Here is a 19,967-nt window from a genome sequence, read left to right as displayed (position 1 = left end):
TGGAGCAGAGGGGCTGCATGTCTGGATGCTCGGTGGGAAGGAGCTGGGAGGTGCAGCCAGGCAGGAGGAGAGCCATCGACATTCTGGTCAGGCAGTCAGTCGCTGAGTTATTATTATTTCTTTCTTCCTTTTTTTTTTTTTTTTTTTGAGCTACTTGGAGCAATTTACAGAAATCATTTAGCGGCCGTTTAGGGAGAAGAGAAAAGATGAAGATTTTTAAAGGCAAAGCCTAGGGATGGTTTTATGCTGATCAGCTTTGCAGAGATGTGGAGGAAAATCTGGATTCTGAGGAGGAGCTGCAGGGTTCTGTCCCACACATCAGGGCTGGGAGACCCCTTGGGAAAAGCCAGGGACCAAGGAAAAGGAAGCAAATGATGGACCAAGGGCTGAGACACGTGAGGAGAAAAGCAACTGCCAGGAATGAGTCAGCCATTCCATGGCTCAGTTTCCCTTTTTTGTGACTGGGGCACCTGCACGGGTAAATTTGATGGCACTGGTACCAAGCTGAATGGGTGTGACACATCCTCTATGACACTAGAGGCTGGAGGCCTAGAGGATTAGGGCCCAGGGGGAGTAGAGGACACTGTCTCCTGAGCTAGAGTCCTGCTCTACTCATTCTCTCTCTGTGACCTGGCAGTCCCTTCCACACTCTAAGCCTCAGTTTCCTCATCCATATAATGGGAATCATGATTGCCAATTTCATGGATGAGGCTTACATGGTATAAGATGTTTAGCCATTTTTAAACTGCCAAGGGCTCCACACTCCTTGGTCATGGTGGGGAACAGTGGTGAACTTCAAGGAGCAAGAACCTGATCTTCAAATACCAATTCCTCTTGCCTACACCCCAGACAGGGGAAATCTCTCTTCTAAAGATGGCCTTCACTGGGCTGGAATCAGAGGCCTGCACTGGTTGCCTGGGGAATGTAGGTTGTGTGTGTGTGTGTGTGTGACAGAGAGACGTGAGAGGGAGAGAAGGGTTGGGGTCTGAGGGAGGGGAATGGGTGGAAAAATAAGAAAATCAGTCACACATTTAGCAAAGCCTTCCCCATAGTTCACATTTCATGCTGTTTGTGATGTGATTATTGGAGATGGAATCTGGTTACTTGATGTAAATACCAGGCCTACTGAGGTGCCTCCCCACATACAGTCCCTGGGGAAGCCAGAGGTGAGGGTGCCCACAGCTGTGACCAACCAACTTCCTTCAGCAATTGTTGGCGTTGCTGCCCCTGTCAATACCCTCATGTGAAACCAAAGAAGACAAAGAAGGAGTCCACTGGCCTGGGAGTCAGGCACACGGGTCTTAACCCTGGCTTTGTAACTCCTCCCCTCTCTGGACTTTGGTTTTCCCATCTTTAGAACAGAAATGGTTCCAGGTGAGAGGGGCCTGAATCTCCCTGCCAGCCCCCGTCCCATGTTTCTTTGACTTTAAGGATCACACTTCATTGTGATGCCCTCTGTGCCACAGTCCAGAGAGGAATTCAGAGTACACACAGGCTCTCAGTGCAGGTCCACACACACTGACTAGTGCCAGCTCTATGCAGGGCACCCTATAAGGAGGTCTTCCCATTGGCTGGTACCAATAATGAGGATAATCAGAGTATCTCTCCTGTTTATTGAGCATCTAGGCACACGCTGGTACTTTACATCCATCAGCTCATTGAATTCTTATGATCTAAGAGGTGGGCGCTGTTCATTATAGACCACCTTACAGGTAAGAAGACTGAAGTTTAGGGAACAAAAGTGACTCCTATCAGGTTGCTGTCAGAGCTGAGGTTCCCTAACTCCTAGGCTGTGGTCTGTTCACCACACTGCAGTGGCTGAATGGGCAAAGTCTGGACGAAATGTTACTCCATGATGATGCTGGAGCTCAACTCACCAATTCACATAGATTTTGGCAGTAGTTCCTACAGAATGACAGGAAGCCACACCTGGTCCTCTCCAAAGTCCAGGTAGGCCAGTCCCTGCTCCTCCAGCATCTTGGCATCGATCACACTGCACTGAAATTATTTGCATCCTTGTCTCATGTCAGCCAGCCACTGTGTCTTCATCTCTGCATGCCTGGTGTTTGCCACAGTGCTTGGCATGCAGTAGGCGTTCAAAAACATGCTCACACCTGTAACCCCAGCATTTCGGGAAACTGAGGCGAGCAGACCACTTGAAGCCAGAAGCTCAAGACCAGCTTGGATAACATCATTAGAATTCCATCTCCAAAAATAAAACCCCAAGAAACCAATTAGCTGGGCATGGTGGCATGCACCTGTAGTCCCAGCTACTACTCGGGAGGCTGAGGCAGGAGGATAACTTGAGCCCAAGAGTTCAAGGCTGCAGTGAGCTATGATCATGCCAAAAGACACTGTCTCTAAAATACAAAACGAACAAACAAACAAACAAACAAACAAATGTGCTGAATGAAACAACAGCGAGTGTCTATTTGAGCACTTCCTGCAAGCCAGGCGCTGCTCCAAGCACTTTACATGCATTAACTCATTTGTTCATTACAGCAACTCTATGAGAAAGGCACTCTTATTATCCCATTTTATAAATGTGGAAACGGAGCCACCGAGAATTTAAGCAATATTTCCAAGACCACACAGCTGGGATATGGCAGATGAATGTGTTAATGAGTGAATGAAGGAATATATTTTCTCTCTCTGGTTACTGCCAATCATGCCACCAATCTGTCTTCCTAGTGACTCCTTGGGTGGAAAGGGTGAGCGGGTGGGAAGGAGTAGGCTCCCAGGTTTATTCATTCATCCCACAGATCATTATTGAGCATCTCTGTGCCAGGCGCCAGGAGTTGGGGATACAGCAGTGAACAAAACAGAGATGGCCTCTGCTCTCAAGGGCTTCCGTTCCAGTGGGACACATAACCATGTCATATGTCAGGTGAAGGGAAACAGAGCAGGGTCGGGGACAGAGTGAAAGTGGGCAGGGCTGCTTTAGATAGAGGGGGACCAGGGATGGACCTGAAAGAGGTAGGAGGTAAGAGGGGGGGAGTCGTGTTTATTTGAGGGGCAGCAAGGGCCAGCCAAGTCCTTGAGGCTCTGTGCCTGGCATGTCAGGGACAGAAAAGAAGCCAGCGTGACCGGAGCCTAGCAGGTGAAGGGGAAGATTGGGTCAAAGAAGTAGCATCGGGAAAAGGGACAGATCATGCTGGTGGTGTGAGCTACTGTGAGGACTTTGGCTCTCACCCTCAGTGAGGTGGTTCTGAGCAGAAGGGTGATGATTTGACTTGTGGTTTACAGGATCTCCTGGCAGAGCGGAAGGGAAAGTGGCCTTAGGAGGCAGCTGGGAGCTGCCTACCCTGGCCCTGGAAGCTGCTGCCTCTGAATGGAAGGGAGTCATCATCGCCAGCACAAATCATGCCAGAGCTGAGGAAGGGCTGAGCAGGCACTGAGCTGGGCAGGGGATTTCCAAGAAGGACAGCAGGAGGTGAGTGGGCTCAGCTCATCAGTTCCAGAGCACTGACTCCGGGACCCTGAAAATACCTCCAATAGGAGAACTGGGTACGGATAAGCCCGTGGGCAGCATCCAGCCCTGTACTGTCCTGTTGGGTGGCCACTCACCACATGTGGCTGTGGGGCAACTGAAATGTGGCTAGTTGGCATGAAGATATACTGCTGGCAAGGCAGAATGCACAAGGGATTTTGAAGATTTAATACAAGAGAAAAGAACGAAGTATCTCATTCATAATCTTTTATACTGATTACATGTTTTTGTTTTTGATTGTTTCAATATAATTTTTTTTTAGTGTAGACATGGGGTTTTATTTTGTTGCTCAGGATGGTCTCGGACTCCTGGTCTCAAGGGATCCTCTGGCCTCAGCTTCCCAAAGTGCTAGGATTACAGACATGAGCCACCACGCCTGGCCCTGATTACATGTTGAAATGACAATTGTTCGGGCATATTGGTTAAAAACATATTATTAAAATTAATTCCGCCTGTTTCTTTTCGCTTTTTCTCACGTGATAACTAGACAAGATTAAGTGAGATACATGGCTGGTGTTATATTTCTATTGGACAGTGACGATGCTGCTCAGCAAACTCTATTTCAAAGACAAGAAAACAAAATTCCACTGGGAGGAAGGGTTTATCACAGGGCATGCAGTTGGCTGAGTGAACAGCGGTGGAAAGAGCAACACCAGAGGTGGGACTGTGGGGAGGTGGGGGACCCTCTGGGTGGATCAGGTTTGTCTGAGGTGACTCCTAAGGGTTCCTTGATGCCAGTGATACCATTATGAAATAATGATTATGGCAACCATTTACTGAGCGAGCACTGACAGTGTCAGGTGGAGTGCATAATTGCAGTGGCTCCATCCTCAACAACCCTGCAAGATGGGTAGGTTTTTCTTCTTATTGTTTGCACATAAAGAGACTGAAACTAAAGAGTAATATGCCTATGGTCACCTGGCCATCCTGGTAGGAGTAGACGAGGAGGCTCCTGCTCCAGGATCTTCAGGGTTCAAGCCTGTATCTCTCCCCATACACCTTCAGGCTGCAGATTAGGGAGGCCTGTATTCCTTGTCAGAAACTCCCTATAACCCTAGACCTGCTATCTGGCAATGGCAGTGCTGTCCTGGCAGTGTGTAGACAGACTTTATACCCACCATGGGGAGGATGCAAATTTCAGGAAGCAGTGGGCTTGCCAGCTGGATACAAATTTGGCATTGTGATGGGGGCCGGCTGCTGGACCCAGGAATGCCTCCTCCACCCCGGCTGGGCTGCAGAAGCACTGGGAACATGGGGCGATGCCTGTGACTGCTTTACCGGGAAGGAAAGTGGGGAGGGAGGAAGGGTGGGGGCCAGCAGCTGGCCACTGCTGTTTTTAAAACAAGCAGCATGTTGCTAAGAGGCATCAAGGGTTAAAAAAAAAAATCCCAAACAAAACAAAAAACCCAACCACCAGAAAACAGCTCTCCGGGAAGTCTTTGGCACTGTCTTAAACATGCTTCCCAGCAGTAAGGCCTGGCTCTAGGCAAGAAAGGATGGAAAGACCCCAGTTTACCAAGCCCCTCCAGCAGGCACGTAGCATTTGTTCTGGATACTTCCAAACACACCGTGGGATCTCATTCATGTGGCAGCCCAGCCTGAGAGAGGATATTACTCCCAGTGCAGATGGGGGAGGAGAGGCTCAGGGAGATGTCAGCAAGTGCTCCAGGGTCACTCAGCTACACTGCAGCAGGGCAGGCAGCCCACACCATTTCAACCTACATTTGTGTGACTTGAAGACCCACCACGATTCTCTGACATGACTGGTTCCTAAGACCTTCCTGGGGCCCATCCAGTGACACCTGTGTGGATCTGCTCCTTCAGCCTCTGGCTGACTGTTGGATGAGGAATGAGGAGGTAGGCTGGCTCTCCATTAAAAATAGTGAGGGAGCCTGGATGTGGTGGCTCATACCTATATTCCCAACACTTTGGGAGGCCGAAGCCAGAGTATCACTTGAGGCTAGAAGTTCGAGGCCATACTGGGCAACGATGTATTTGCAAGACCCCAGGGAGAGAAAAAACTTAAAAGTTAGCCAGGTATGATGGCATGTGCCTGTAGTCCCAGCTACTTGGGAATGTGGAAGTGGGAGGATTGTTTGAGCCCAGGAAGTTGAGTCTGCAGCCAGCTGTGATCATACTACTACACTCCAGCCTGGGTGACAGAGCAAGACCTTGTCTTTCAAAAAAAAAAAAAAGTAGTGAGGGAGATCCCATCTCTAGGTTCTCTTACTTGGCCATATTCTTCAGAACTCCTGACTGGACCATAAGGATGCTCCTGTACACCAAGGGGTCAGAACTGGCTGTGAAGTCACAGGCATGTCCCTTCTGCTCTCCAGGCATTGGCTGCTAAAATAATAAAGACACTTCCACATACTGAGCCTTCGTGCTGTGGGCTCCTCACCTTCAATTTGCCATCCAGTCTTACAGAGGTGGAAACCAAGGAGTGGAAACCTAAGTCAGGCTGCTGGTAAGCGGCAGAGTCAGCACTCACACTCAGATGCATCCCTCTGGTTCTAACAGTGAGCTCTTTGCCATGGGGTGGCGCCTCGGATGACTTCTAGTGGTCATTTCCCATCCCAAGACCCCCACTCTCAGATCAGATGCTGCCAACACTTCCTTCAGCATTGCTCCAATCTGCCCATTGTTCCCTGACTAAGTAATTATTGAGAACCCTGCTTTGATGATGTCACTCCCTCACTCCATAACTCTCTACAGCTCCGCAGCACTCCATGGAACATTGGGCCAAAGTTCTGAGGGGTCTTTAAAGATCACCCAGGTAAAGAGTTACCATTTACATACCCTGAATTTAGCATTGTATCTTGCTATTTCTTCACAGGCATTGTGGCTCTCTCCCACCAAGACTCTGAGAGTTAGCTGGCCAGTGACCATTTTTGCCCTGTGTTTTTATCTTATCCAGGGTATCAGACAAACAGTAGATGCTGGCTGATTAGTCTTCAGAAGCAGAATTCTTGAACTTAGTCAAGGGCTCCTAAAGTGGCACTTCTTCCATGAAGCCTCCCCAGATCCCTCTAACAGTTATGAGATTTCTCCCTCTTCCTCCACAATGCTCTGTATCCTTTGCAACATGTCTATGACTCTGCATTTTATCACAGTCTGTGCAGATGTGGAAGTGAGGCCAGCAGACAGGTTGGTTTTAGAGCTGAGTATAGGGAAAGGGTGAGAGTGGAGGACGAAAACTATGAGTGTTGGGACCAAGCCGAGAGAATAGAGTCCACAGGCAGCTCTGGGAGGGGGGGAAGATTCCTGGTGTCCAGCACAGGGTGTGGCTCATAGCAGGTGCTCAGTTTATAAGTGACCATTGAAATAACTAGCTAATTCAATAACTGCTCAGACACAGGTGTGTGGTCAGTGGTGGCTGGAGGTGGGGGCGAACTTCCCAGGCAGGAGGGCTGGCAATGCCCCAGGATGGAGCCCAGCCCTCTGCACCATGCCAGTACCCTTGCCTCTCACCCCACCACCTCCCACAGCATTTCAGACCTCTCATGCATGGGGCTGGCTGATGGCCGTTTTTATCCTGCCGAGTATAGCCATAGAAAATTGAGATCATTTCTCTGCTGTGTTGGCAGCTGAGAAAATGGCCATTTTTCCTATTTCCAATCCAATAGTTCCTTGCTTTTGGACAAAGACCCCATAAGCCAGCCTCTCCCCAGTAGAGACAGGGTAGGGGACAATGTGGTCATCCTGGGGCAGGTCACCTCCTTGGCTAGGAGGTGTGGGCTGCAGCCGTCATGCGGTGGCAGGGCTCCGGTGGTGGGTGGAGGGACCACCAACTAAGGCATTTGCAGACATAGAACGGCAACAGGCAGTGAGGTCAGAGCAACAGGTAACCCAGGGCCTTTGCAGGGTGCTCAGGGACTCAGAAGAAGTTGACTTTGCAGTCCCTGAACACAAGGACCCCCACATCTGACACTATTGCACTCCCCAAATCAGAGTGGTGTAAGATCAGACAGGCCAAACAAGTGCATGTAATCCCTGTCCCTGAACTGATTTTTTGTAAAGGTAGGTAATTAGTAAGAAAATCCAAATCTGTGAAATACACTGAAGGTTGCTTAGCATCCTATACGCCCTGGGCAGATGAGAACAGCCGGCATGTGGCCTCCATCATGACAGCTCTCTATTTCCCTCAGCCTGCCAGTCACTGTTCCTACAAGGTCGCCCCTGGCCCTTTCCCCTCCCTCCTGGTCCATCCAGGTGCTCTGCCCCGCTGGCCTCCTTGCTGTTCTTTGAATGGTCAAGCCCACTCCCCCTAGGGCTCTTATCCTGGCTGGTCCCTCCATCCTGAAGGCTCTCAGATATTCACTTAGTTTCTCTCTCACCTCCTTAATGTCTTTGCCGAAGGACATTCTATCAACGATCATTGGTATTAATGCTACGCATCCCTCCCCGACACACACACCCACCTCAGATTTCCCAATTCCCCTCACCCCGCTTCCCTGCCTTTAAAAAAAAAATAGCACTTGCCTGTAATCCCAGCACTTTGGGAGGCCAAGGTGGGTGGATCACCTGAAGTCAGGAGTTCGAGATCAGCCTGGCCAACATGGTGAAACCCCGTCTCTACCAAAAACACAAAAATAAGCCAGGTGTGGTGGTGCACACCTGCAGTCTCAGCTACTCGGGAGGCTGAGGCAGGAGAATCACTTGAACCCAGGAGACAGTGGTTGCAGTGAGCCGAGATGGCACCACTGCACTCCAGCCTGGGTGACAACTTGGGTGACAGAGCGAGACTCCATCTCAGAAAAACAACAAAACAACAAAAACCACTTGTTGCCTTTGAACATATATAATTCACTTATTCAATGAATTTATTATTTACTGTCTGCCTTCCCCACCCACAATATACATAAGAATGTATATTGAGCATCCCTCCTCTGACAAACATACCCACCATGAATGCAGGGATTTTTGTTGTGTGCGCTGACTACAACCAAATGCCTAGAACAGTGCTTGGCACATAGTAAGCACTAACTGAATACTTGTTGAGTGACAATGTCTCTGTGTGCTTGTATGTGCACAATGATTCATTCATGGATTCATTTGACAAGTCATCGGTTGCCTAGTTTATTCCAGACATCACTTCCCAGACAGACTCTGGGAATACAGAGGCAGAGAAGAGATCACACACGGTCCAGGTCTATTTGAGCTTTTGGCCAGCAGGAAGCCAGGCAATGCAGAATTAAAACCACGGCAAATCTGCAATGAGTTGCAGTGGGTAGTGGGTCCTTGTTCTTAGAACAGGGATGGGCTTCCAGGAAGAAGTGGTGGATATGCTCTGCCCTGAGAGCTGAGTAGGCAATGGAGTGGAAGTGTTCTGGTCAGAGGGAACAGCATGCACAAAGACTGTGACATGCAAAAGAGCGTGACTTATTCGAGGGACTGAAAGAAGCATGGAGGGCAAGGGAAGAGGAAGGCTCAGAGGAAACTGGAGGGTCAGTGGGCCCTGACAGCACCCTGCAGGACTCACTCAGGTATATGGGCCTGCATGGCTGGCTGCCTGCATCTGTGCTGATTCTGTTGGCAGGAGACAGAGAGGTATGGCAAGAAGACCTCCGAAGGCAGGGTCATGACTTCAAAAGCCAGTGTGGCCAGGACTCTGTTGAGCCTCAGCTTTGCCTTGCATGAAAAGGGGATCACTGTGCTGCCTTCACATAGCAGCCAATGTAACAAACAAAGCTATCATGGATCTGAACTGGAGAAGTGTTAGAATGCTCAAGCTTAGCAGTGTGTGGCCGTGACTGAGTGGGTGTGCACATGAGTGTGCACCTGTGCTCCTACCTCCCCCCAACACCATTCTTCCACCATGACAAGGCCGCTGCATCACCTGTACCAAGCTATAAAAATACACTGGCTTCTGGACCAGAGCCAGGCTCCCCCAAAACCCTGGGGGCTGAGGTAGGGAAGGAGAGACCAGGAGGGGCTGAGAAAGTTGTGGGGTCCTCAGTCTCTGGGCAAAGTGGTCATCAGTCACTATCAGACCACCACCATGCAAGGAATAAAGGCTACCCCTGAGATCTGGAGCTGTGCCTCCCTCATCTTATTGGGGCCTCTCTGAAGACGGAAATTTGCCTCCCTTGTTATACTGGGTGCTCCCCAAGTGCAAGAACCATTCCCCCCCACTGCCACTGCTTTTCTTCAGAAAAAGAGAGAGGTTGCCACTCTGTGATTGTGTGTGACTAATTCTGTTTAAGGGTTGGCCAGCTCCAGGGCTGTGTTCCTGGGGAGGGGTTTAGGAGTAACGGTGGGGTATCCTAGCTGCCTGTTCTCTAAGGGCCAGGGCCCCGTGGGGTCTGATGTTCAGTTCTGGGAATTCTTGGATGGAGATGCTGCTGAGAACCTGGACCATTTTAAGAGTCATCCTATCCATCCTGGTAACCTCATTCTCCAGCTCCAGTGGTCGTGAAACATAGGCCCAGGGAAACAAAAAATCTGAGAAATTCTGCCAGCAAGCACACATCCTGCCCACTGCCATCAGTTTGAACTGAACAAAAAAAGTCATGTAAGAGAAGAGAATAACCAGCTGCTCATTCTCACAGGCCAAAAAAGTGTGGGTGAGAATGAAGCAGGAAGGATTACAGTTTGATAAAAAGCAGAACTTTTTGAGGGCAGGTAATGTCCTAGATAATTTAGGCAAAAAGAGATTTTCTTCAATTATCTTTTCTACTTCCCTTTTTTTTTTGCATTGAATTATTCATCCTTGTACTCATTCATTCGTGCAACAAGCATTGAATTATCTAGGTAACTGCTTCCATTTTCCACTTCATCTTGCTGGGTTGTCTGCTAGCCAGCAGGGCCTGGGATGGAAGTGTGTATGGCAGAGAGTGGGTGGGAAGTGGTGGTGGTGGGGAGCTGAAAGGGTCAAATGAGACAGCAGAAAGGAGATAATGGTGCCTGGACTCGGACTGTGGGTGCTGAGACCACTCTAATGGCTTGCTTGTCCCCACTTGTTGCAACATTGGCCTCACTTGTCTCAGTCCCCCCTTTCTCTGGGCAGTCCATTTGTCCCACAGAGACCCGTGCAGTAGCTAGCTGAGTGTTGGTGCTCTGTGATACACTGTCCCATCCTTGGGGACTGCTGGAGTATGGCAGAGCCAGCTGAATTGGTGATAAGAAGGCCTACTTTTCATTTAAGAAGACAGAGAAGGAAAAATTTTAAAGAAATTTATGTTCTTAAAAACACACACATACACAACTGGTTCATTAATCTCTTATTAAAATTCTGTGTTGAGCATGGGCAAGGAAGAAGTAAGGAAGACCCTGGGGAGGAAATGGGGAGGAAGAATATGATTCTTCCACTTGTTAGCATTGGCTGCAGGAATCAGGGGAGAGAGGCGTGTGCTTGAACAGAGAAAGATTAGGGAGGTAAGAAGGGGCTTCTCCATCACAGAACAAAAGAGTTGGAAGGGGGCTTGGAGGGCACCGCCCCCTCTCATTTGGGAGAGCAAGAAAACAAGACCCAGAGAAGTAGGTGAAATTCCTGTGGCTACACAGCAAACTGATGACAAAGTCAGGGTTTGAACCCAGATATCCTGTATCCTGAGGACTGTGTGATTTCAAACTGCTTTGAATTTCAAGACTTTGGACCTTTGTCTCATTCCCCCTGGTTGGACTTTGAGCTACTGAAAGAGCTGGGGATCAGATCTGGAACCCCTCACATTTCTTTCATAGCACTTGGTAAGGTTTATTAATGAATGCTACTAGTGATTGATTATCATGACTGCTTGCAACCAGAGGCTGGCTTGAGGCTAGAAGCCCATCACTGGAAGAAGCTGCAGAGAGAGGGGATAGTAGAGGTGGTGGAATCTGTTGAGGAGTCTGGGGCAGACAGCCAAGCCAGGAGCCCCATTTGGGCTCTGGTGCTTGTTCTGATTCCAGAACAAACTTGCAGAGTGAGCTTGGCCAGTCCCTTCCCTGTGTGTCCATTTCCTTATCCACATGAGGTTGGATTTGGTGGTTCCTCTTTCAGTGTTTTGGACATCATTATGTGCAGGTCAACAAGGTGAGAACCTGCCCTCTATTGCACACTCCCCTGCCCCAGGTAGGTGGGACAGACCCCAGTGGTGGGAGTTGGTGCCTCTCAGGGTTTCAGTTTCTGCAGCATCGCCAGCACTCACTACCAATCTCAAGTCCAGGGTCTATCAGTTCCAGACAGGCCCCGGGCAAGGGCCTAGGAGACACCCAAGTCCAGTTCTGGTATTCCACAGTGGCCTTATCTCCCACAGCGAAGCACCAGCCATCCTCAGAATGGATTCCAATAAAGCTCATTTTCTGCCACCAAATTTATAACACATCCCCACCTACTGGTCTTAAACATTAACAAGGCTGTGTTGTGAATATGGCTGCGTGTGGCCAGAAGAAAGATGGGTGTGGGAGAGGGGAAGCAAGCGTCATCCCTCACGCCCGGCAATAAGGGGGTCTCCCAAGGGCTGGTGCTTACCCTGTCCTGCTGTGTTCCTCCTGCATCTCCAAAAGGGCTCAGGGCTTGGGTGATCGGGGGTTGGGGTGGGGGTGTGGACACAACCCGCAGGAGAAACTCAAGGTTGCTGGGCTGGGGATCATGGAGGTGAGGACACATGTTTTGAGATCACGTATTCAGAATGACCCTGGACACTACATTTGTATCCTGTGAGACCATGTCATAACATGTCACCGGAGACACATGGGTCTTGTATGTGCCCACTCAAGGGGCATGGCATGGGCCTGCTCCATCCTATTGCTCTCTTTGTGGTATCTCTGCCTGTCTCCCCCCCGCCCCTCTTCTGCCCTCTACCCCAGAGCTCCCTTTTCAACTGATGCTGGGAGGGTCCCTCAATACAGAGTTGTCCTCCTACCCCATCCATTTCTTCTGAGCACCTGCTATGTGTCAAACACTGGAGAGCCATGCAAACACACAGAAGACATGGCTCCTGCCCTAAATGCAAGAACGTGGGGATCAGGAGGATTGCATAGGTAAGCATGCCCATGTGTGCCCCTCACACAGCAGCCTATGAGGAAGAAGTGCTAGAGAAGTAGCATGAAGTACCAAAGAAGTCATGGAAAAAGTTCATTTATTTCTATCGGGGTACTGCTGGTGAGAAGCTAAGGGGTAATCTAGGGAGGCTCCCTGGAGGAGGTGACATTTGAACACAGCTTTGAAGGTTAAGTAAGAATTTCTGGAGGTGAAGTGTTCCAGACGGAGGGGCTGGTGGGTGCAAAAGCAGAAATGCAGGAAAGTGAGAAAAGCAATACCTCATACGGCACATGGAGGATGGCGAGAGGCCAGTATCTTGGAAGTGAAGATGTGGATTGGGACAAGATCATAAAGGGCTTTGGATTCCAGGGCAATGAGTGTACCCTTGATCCTAGAGGCCGTGGGGAACCAGTAATGGTTCCTGAGTAGGGAGCTGACATAATCAGCTCTCTAACAGATTTATCCACCACGCTGACCCCTAAACTCCTATTCGAACTAACAATGGGGCCAGGAGTCTCCCCAAAGATTAGATACAAGAAAGTGGCCTTCACAGATGTTCCCTGGAAGAAGCCTGGAGACTGGGAACAGTGTAGAAGCGCCCAGACACACCACTCTGCCTATCTCATGGGCTGAACTGGGTCCTGAAAAGGTAGTGGGGTTCCATTCACACATGGTCTCTGTCCAGGAGTCCTGGCAGAAACTGGGAAGGGGAGAGACAGGCCAGAGACCACACTGCCTGTGAAAGATGGGGAATGTGAAGGAGGCAGTCCAAGGTCACCCTGCTTGGTGGCGCCAGAGTCAGACTGAAACCCAGGCTACTTGGCTCCCAGTCTGGCTGTGTGGTCAGAACCCTGTGACCTCAATTGCCTGCCAGGCACAGAAAACTGCAACTGTCCCTCTATCTCCCAGCATTTTAGAAAAGCTCAGGAACCCCAATCAAGAGTCAGCTTAAAGGGAGACTAAGTCCCTGGACCCTATTCTTAACAGAGGGAAGGGGTGGCTAGGTGGGTGTCAGGCAGCCCTGGAGGAGGAGGGCGGCCCAGGGGAGATGGAGTTTTATTGTGGGGGGATTTCTATCATACTGGCCTTACCCATCTGGGGGATCCCCCAAGTTTTAAGTATCTGCTGGCACCCTTCTCTGTGGCAGGGGAGACTGAGACATGGGATGGAGAAGAGAGTTCAGGACTCAGGGAAGAAGCTTGGAAAGGGAGCCAGATAGTCAGGAGGGGAAATGTCCGCTCAGTAGGGCGATTCAGACCCTACCTCCTCAAATACCTTCTTTCTGCTCAGGCAGCCAAGCCCTCTGCCCTATGTGTGCTGTCACTGTGTTAGGCACTGGCTGTGTGGAGAGACAGGGAATAAGCCCATGGCTCTGCCTCCACCAATCCAGGACTACTGGGGCACAGAGAGGGCACTGGTGCCTAAGGAAAAAAGGAGGCCAAGGCCAAGACCAAGGGAAGGCAGCCAGGACGCTAAGGCCCAGCTGGAACTGCGTCTTAGGAACAGGCAGGATTCTGGCAGGTGAGAAAGGGAAAGGGATCTTTAATTCCAGGCTCATAGATCGGGAAGGTGGGCAGAGGGGCCCTAATGACAGAGTTTGAGCTGCCCATCACCAACGTTTGAGGTGACGCCATGGGTGGGCTTTGGGAAGGGAACTCCGTCAGCAAGATGTAAGAAGAGGGGAAGAACCCACCTAGACTCAGGCCTGGGTTTCTGGGCTTCCTCCTACTGGGCAGGGAAACTCCCTGCCGGCCAGTGCTAGGTCACAAGTGCAGCCCACGCAGCTCCAGTGCGCAGACAGGCAGCCCACCTCCCTCTCCCCCACTTTCATTCTCAGTGTTGCACACAGAGCCTAGAGATTTCTGATTTCCCGCTATGCTCCCACTTCCCCCCACCTCACCCTCGCCCTCCTGCTGGCACGCTCCTCTGCCTATTCCTCCCACAGAGAACTGAGGTTAGCTGTCTCTGGTGAACTGAACGCAGAACAACCCCCCTGGAGTTACCTCAGCCGGGAATAACCAAGCCACCCATAGAGGGAGGTCTGCCTGCTCCCCGCCCCCCTCCTAGCTCCAGGACCCTACGATTCCGAGAGCCCCTTCTTTTTCTTATTCTCTCAATCTTGAGAATGCGCTTTGGTAAGGGTGAAAGAGGCCGCTGGTTAGAGACCTTGGGCACACTCCTGGCGAGCTTGAGCAGGCTCTTAGGGACTGGGCAGATCTGGGCAAGAGCTGAGCCCAGCACATCGAGGGCGCTCCACCAATGCGGAGAGCCCACTGCCCCCTCCATCTAAGGGCCCTCCATCCTGCCTGAGGCTCACCCCTCAGCGTGGAGCATCGAAACACCCCCGCCCCCCAACCCCACCACGCCTTGCTGGTTGAGAAAATGTATCCCAGGTCGGCTGGTTTCACGTTGGGAGGGAGCAGAGGGCCCCGCTTCTCCACTCTCCTTTCGGAGCTCTCTCCCTCCCACCTCGGTCTGCTCCCCTCGCCTCCTGGAGCGTCTCCAGCTTGCGGAAGGCCCGCTGCAGCCTCCTTCCGTCTGGTCTGAGTTCCCACTCTTGGGGGCTGTTCAAAAACCCGCTGCCCCCCACCCGTATGCCCGCTGTCCCACCGCCAAAGCGCGCCAACCCCAATCCTTCCTTCTCCCACCCGCTTTACCGCGGAGCCCGGGGCGAGCCTGGGGAGCAGACGCAACAGATTGCAGAATGCGAGAGCGCGGAGCCCGCTCCCTCCGCGCGCGGCCCACGGCCCCGGCCTGTGCCGGTGCCCAGACCCCCGCCCTCCGGGCTCGCCTAAGCCGGCCATTTAGATGCAGCTCACAGGACCGCGGGCGTGAGAGCCGCGGCGGCTCCCCGGCCCGGAGTCAGTCCACTTCCCTTCCCGAGGACCGCCGCAGGAAGCGAGGCGACGGGCGGCGCGGCCCCGCACCGGCCTGCGCTCCCGGGGCGGGGAAAGACGCGATCCCGGCGGATCCCAACAGCCCCCGCCGGGCCGGCCGCAGGGGGAGACGGGGGCGGGGGGCGGCCTGGACGGGATCCGGAGGATCCCTCTAGATTTCCGTGGGCGGACACGCCCCCAGACCTTCGGGTTCGAACCCTTCTTTATAACCAGGAAAGGACAGGAGCGACACCCTACCCCCACCCTTTTCTGGCGCCGGGCTCGGTCCCCTCAGCTGAGCTCGCCGGAGGGCTCGGGGGCTGGCGGTAACTCGAGCTGCAGCCAGAGACGCCAAACCCGGAGTGGCGGCTGCGAGTCCAGGGGGTGTGGGTGCTCCTCTCCCCAGTCTTCCCCGTACCCCCTCCAGTGGCGCCTGCCGCATCCTCACCCCGAGTCCGCGCCGCGACACTTACCGTGGGCGAGCAGCGCTGAGAGGCAGAGCAGGGCGGCGCCGCCGCGGCCCGACATCCCCGGGGCCATGGCCGAGGCGGGGGCGGGAGGGGTCCGAGAGGGCAACAGTCAACGACGACTTGGCCCCAGGCTGGGCTTGGTCACATCCAACTCAGGGCTGCCGTGGCGCCCGGCTGTCTCAGATGCAGCTCCGGGGCCAGAGAGTGCAATTCGGGGACACTTTGCGGGGGGGGGGGGCGCGTCCCAGGCGCTGGCGGTTACACCCTCGGAGCCGGTGGGGGCGCAGCTCCGGGCGGGAGGAGCCTCCACCTCCCCCAGCTGGTGCCCCCTGCAGGATCTGCGAGGCGCGGGGGGAGCTGCACGTGCAGTTCCGAGCCCGGTGGCCGCGGGCGTCCCGGGGGCTACCTAGAGCCCAGTGCTGAATATCCCGGCCCCACGGCCCAGCGCGAATCCGAACTCACTCGAGGGTGCAGACTTCCAACGCAAGCCCCAATTTCCTCGGTTTCGGTAGTAACCGCACATGGATAGCGCCACTTTCTTCCTCCAAGCCCCTGCAGCAGCCCAGCATAAAAATCCCAGGTCAGATGCAAATGAATGCTGTCTTTCTCAAAGAAAGAGAAAATCCAGACAACTTTAATCCATCCGGAGAAGGAAAAGTTTCCGTGCGGTGCTAAGACTGGCGACGCTGGTCGCCACCACCCTAGGCGACGCCCAGACCGGATGCCCGAGGCGGGCGGCCAGATGTTTGTCCCCTCGCAAGGCTCGCTCCTCGGCTCCAGCGCGCTTTCTCCAGTTTGGATCAGGGCCCAGGCTCCACACAGGCCGGGTCAGCGCCTCCTGCCCAGGCAGCCGCTCGGCGGCTGGGGCAAGGGTGGCGCGGCCAGAACGGGCTGCCCCATGTAGATGGGGCTTGGAGAAGCAAGGGAGCGAGAAAGCCGGCTAATGCGCCCTGCCCCGAGCCCTTCCTGCCCAGGACGTCGACTCCAGCTTGATGACCATAAACGCTGTAAGATGCAGAGGGGCTCCTGCAGCTCGCGGCAGCTCCGGGCCACCCCGCTCTCCGCTCAGGTCTCTCCGTCTCAGCAGAGGGGCGCGCTGCCCCGCCTCGCTCCTCGCCTTCCCTGGGGGAACCTGCACAAACCTTGAACTTTTCTGGGGTTCAGAGTCTCCGACGCCTCCTCCCCGCCGCCCCCGCCCTGTCCCCGGACGCCCGTTCGCCCGCTGTCTCGATGCTGCCAGGCATTGGCTCCCGCTCTCTCCGAGTCAGTTTGGGCGAGCGGATCGCCGCGCCAGTCCGGGCTGCAGGCGGTGAGACGCGGGCGCGGCGCCAGGGGCCAGGGCAGCCGGCACCCGCGCAGCCTGCGGCCAGGGAAGCGGCAGCTGGTGCCTACGGGGCCGAGAGGAGAGGAGGTGCTGGCAGGGGAGCCGGCTCCCCATGGACGTGTGTGGGGGGAGAAGAAGAATCCAGGAGCAAAAAGGAAGAGGAGGTGGGGGGAGCCACAGTTGCACGAAGCAGCCGCTGCCGCCGTCGCCGCCTCCTCGGCGCTCGCGCCGGCTGCTCCGCCGTAAATGACTCGAGAGAGACACACACACTCGCGCTCGCCCGCCCTCCTCCTCCGTCCGGGATTCAGCGCCCACCCGGGCAGTAGCGGGCGCCGAGCTTGGCGCGCTGGCTCCCACCCCTCCCAGATTCCCCGTGGTCACGTGGCCCCGGAGCGCGCGGCCCACAGCTCGCGCGCCACGGAGACTCCCCCCACTCCTAGCTCCCCCTCCTCTGTCCACGTGTCCATTCCGCATTCCCAGCCTGGGGGCGCACGCGGCTCCTTAATGAGACTCGGGCCAAGGGCCTACCTCGCGATTCCGCTCGCACCTATTTTATGTTTGATTTTTCCTTCCCAACGCCGGCTAGCGCTGGGACTCAAATGGGGCCGGCCAGCTGCGGCGGGAGGAGCCTACACCTCCCCCAGCTGCGTTTCTCCAGGGTAGACGCCACCGCAGTCACTGATGTCCCTTTTCAAAGGATGTACGCTCCCCACCGGGCGCCGGAGGTGTTTTGCAGCCGCTCTTCCAGAGGCGCGGGTAGGGGGCACCTTACCCCCATCCCCAGAGTTCGCTGGGCACTGGCTGGGAATCAGCCTTGCTGCTGTGCCCAGCTCCTCTAGGGCCGCGGGGGCTCTGGGGCTCAGCTTCGTGCGGGATGGGTCCGGGGCGCAGCTGTGGGAAACCTATTTATTCCGTTGCTGGAGAAGGAAGAGGGAGAAGAGGAGGGGACAGTGCTTTGCTACAGGTTGTTTAGCAAGCCTTTAAAGAGGCATGAGGTGGGGGTGGGGAACTGCCCCTCTTGCATACTCACCCAGGCACCTGCTGACTAGGGGGAGGGGTGGCTGGAGTGATATCTGTTCCCACCATCAGGCCCTTTCCATTAGAGTGCAACCTAGAGCAGACCCGGCAAGTCAACCTTCACCCCTCATCTGTCAACCAGGCATCGGATCCATGGCAATGATTTTATAGCTTCATTGGGTATCAGCTCCAATCCCGAGGGTGAATTTCAATCCCACCCTACTCTGGAGGGACAGGGTCTTCAATCCCATGGACATATCCCTACTGGGGAGGATATGGATCTTGAGGGTCACGCTTCCATACCTCTGCACTCAACTGGAGTGAGAGTGTGGGGCCAGGTCAGAGCAAAGCCAGCTGGGGTGCTCAAACCGTGCCCTCCATCTGCCTGACTCCATGCTAGCCCTCTTGACCCTGAGAGTTTCCTTTCATCCAGGACAGTGACATTTTGTTTTTGGAAAATGTGCTTGCATTTTTCATGGAAGGCTTCCTCCTCCCTGGCTGCTGGCTGTTGCTGCCTGGCTTGGTAGTGGGGCCTGTAGAGAGCTGCTCTGGCCCTTCCCCCACCCCCACATCTGTCTGGAGCTGGGGGGAGGTGCAGCCTGAGGAGAGCTGGCCAGCTCTTGGAGGCCCTGGGGATAGAAGGTGCTGGAGTCGTCAAAGAAGATGATTCTCATTAGGCCCTTAATTCCTGATGGCAATTAATGTCACCCAAGGGCTTATTCACCAACCCCCTGAGAAGCAAGCTAGCAATCAGGCTCTGTGTGGGGGAGAAAGGGGGAAAGATACACCTACTGAGGCAGAGGAGGGCTTCAGGAAGAGGAGGAAGGAAGCAGGGAGGGCCCTCCATCCCTGCCTAGCACCCCATCCGAAGGGTCATGGAGCCTGAGCATGGCCAGAAGGAAGAGACAAGGTGCTTTTCTGAGCCCAAGACACACCTTACCCTGTGTTGTGGATAAGATTTCCTTTCTCCTCAAATGTTCCCAGTTGACGCTAGGGTCTGAGGGGCAGCAGTGTCACATCTCTCCCAGCCGTCTGTGGAAATAGCACAGTGTTCTGGTCAGGGTGGGCAGGGACTCAGACATCGAATTCTTTTCTCTGCACCCCCATCTCACCCCACCCCATAGCTCTTATGTGACCTTCCTTTGTGATTCAGTTTCTTCTCCTTCCTCCCTCCCTTCCTCCCTGTCTCTGTCCCTCCCTTTCACAGTAGTATGGTGCATATCTCCAACATCACAGGCATTGTAGGTACAACAGTGAGCAAGACAAAACTAGCTCTTGTCCTCATGGAACTTACTTTCTAGAAGGGAAGGCAGAACTAAGCTTCTAATTGCTTGCAATTGTGGTGTGATTTGACATCACGCACTTTGCTCATCTTATGGAGAAGACTGAGGCCTGTGGTTGGAAAGGGCGAGGGAGCAGCCTGCTATCTTTAGAGAATACAGTTTCAGCCCCAAGTTCTTCCTGTACCTCCGATATGGATCTACCCTTCCTGGATTGAAGCCTTCTGCCAAGTCCATGGGCCTGATGATCCTCTGACTCTCCAAATGCCAGATTTTCCTCCTCCTTGCCTCAGGGAAGTGAAGGGCAGCCGATAGCCCACCTGGAGAATAAAATATGACTCCAACCTCTAGTGCTCCATGGACCTGTCATTCTCAGCAGTGTAAATCCTACTGCTCAGAGAGAAGGCATTTGGCACAAGGTAGACAGCCAGTTGTTTCAGCTATTCCAATCCTGCACATCATTTACCTGGAAAGGGGTTCTATACATTCCCTCTGCCTTTCCTACTACCCCAGCAGACTGCCCTCGGTCTCACCTGTTAGTCCTA

At 53.5% G+C, this 19,967-nt stretch overlaps 2 protein-coding genes across 2 annotated transcripts in view; one reads left to right on the top strand and one right to left on the bottom strand.

Annotated features, from left to right (window-relative positions):
* The window catches only part of TMEM132E (transmembrane protein 132E), a 59,847-nt gene extending 42,238 nt beyond the window's left edge, over positions 1-17,609 (bottom strand). The window contains exon 1 of the mRNA XM_054458584.2: positions 15,805-17,609. Coding sequence (XP_054314559.2) covers positions 15,805-15,871 — 67 coding nt within the window. The 5' untranslated portion in view covers positions 15,872-17,609. The remainder of the gene's footprint in view (positions 1-15,804) is intronic.
* A 70-nt stretch (positions 17,610-17,679) lies between these two features.
* Positions 17,680-19,443, top strand: LOC129017815 (uncharacterized protein TMEM132E-DT-like). The gene is given in 2 exon segments (XM_063655376.1): positions 17,680-18,089; positions 19,350-19,443. Coding segments are annotated over 2 exon segments (504 nt in total).
* The last annotated feature ends 524 nt before the right edge of the window (positions 19,444-19,967 follow it).

Source organism: Pongo pygmaeus, chromosome 19 (assembly GCF_028885625.2).
Source record: "Pongo pygmaeus isolate AG05252 chromosome 19, NHGRI_mPonPyg2-v2.0_pri, whole genome shotgun sequence".
NCBI lineage: Eukaryota > Metazoa > Chordata > Mammalia > Primates > Hominidae > Pongo > Pongo pygmaeus.
This window is presented reverse-complemented; position numbering and strand designations above follow the sequence as displayed.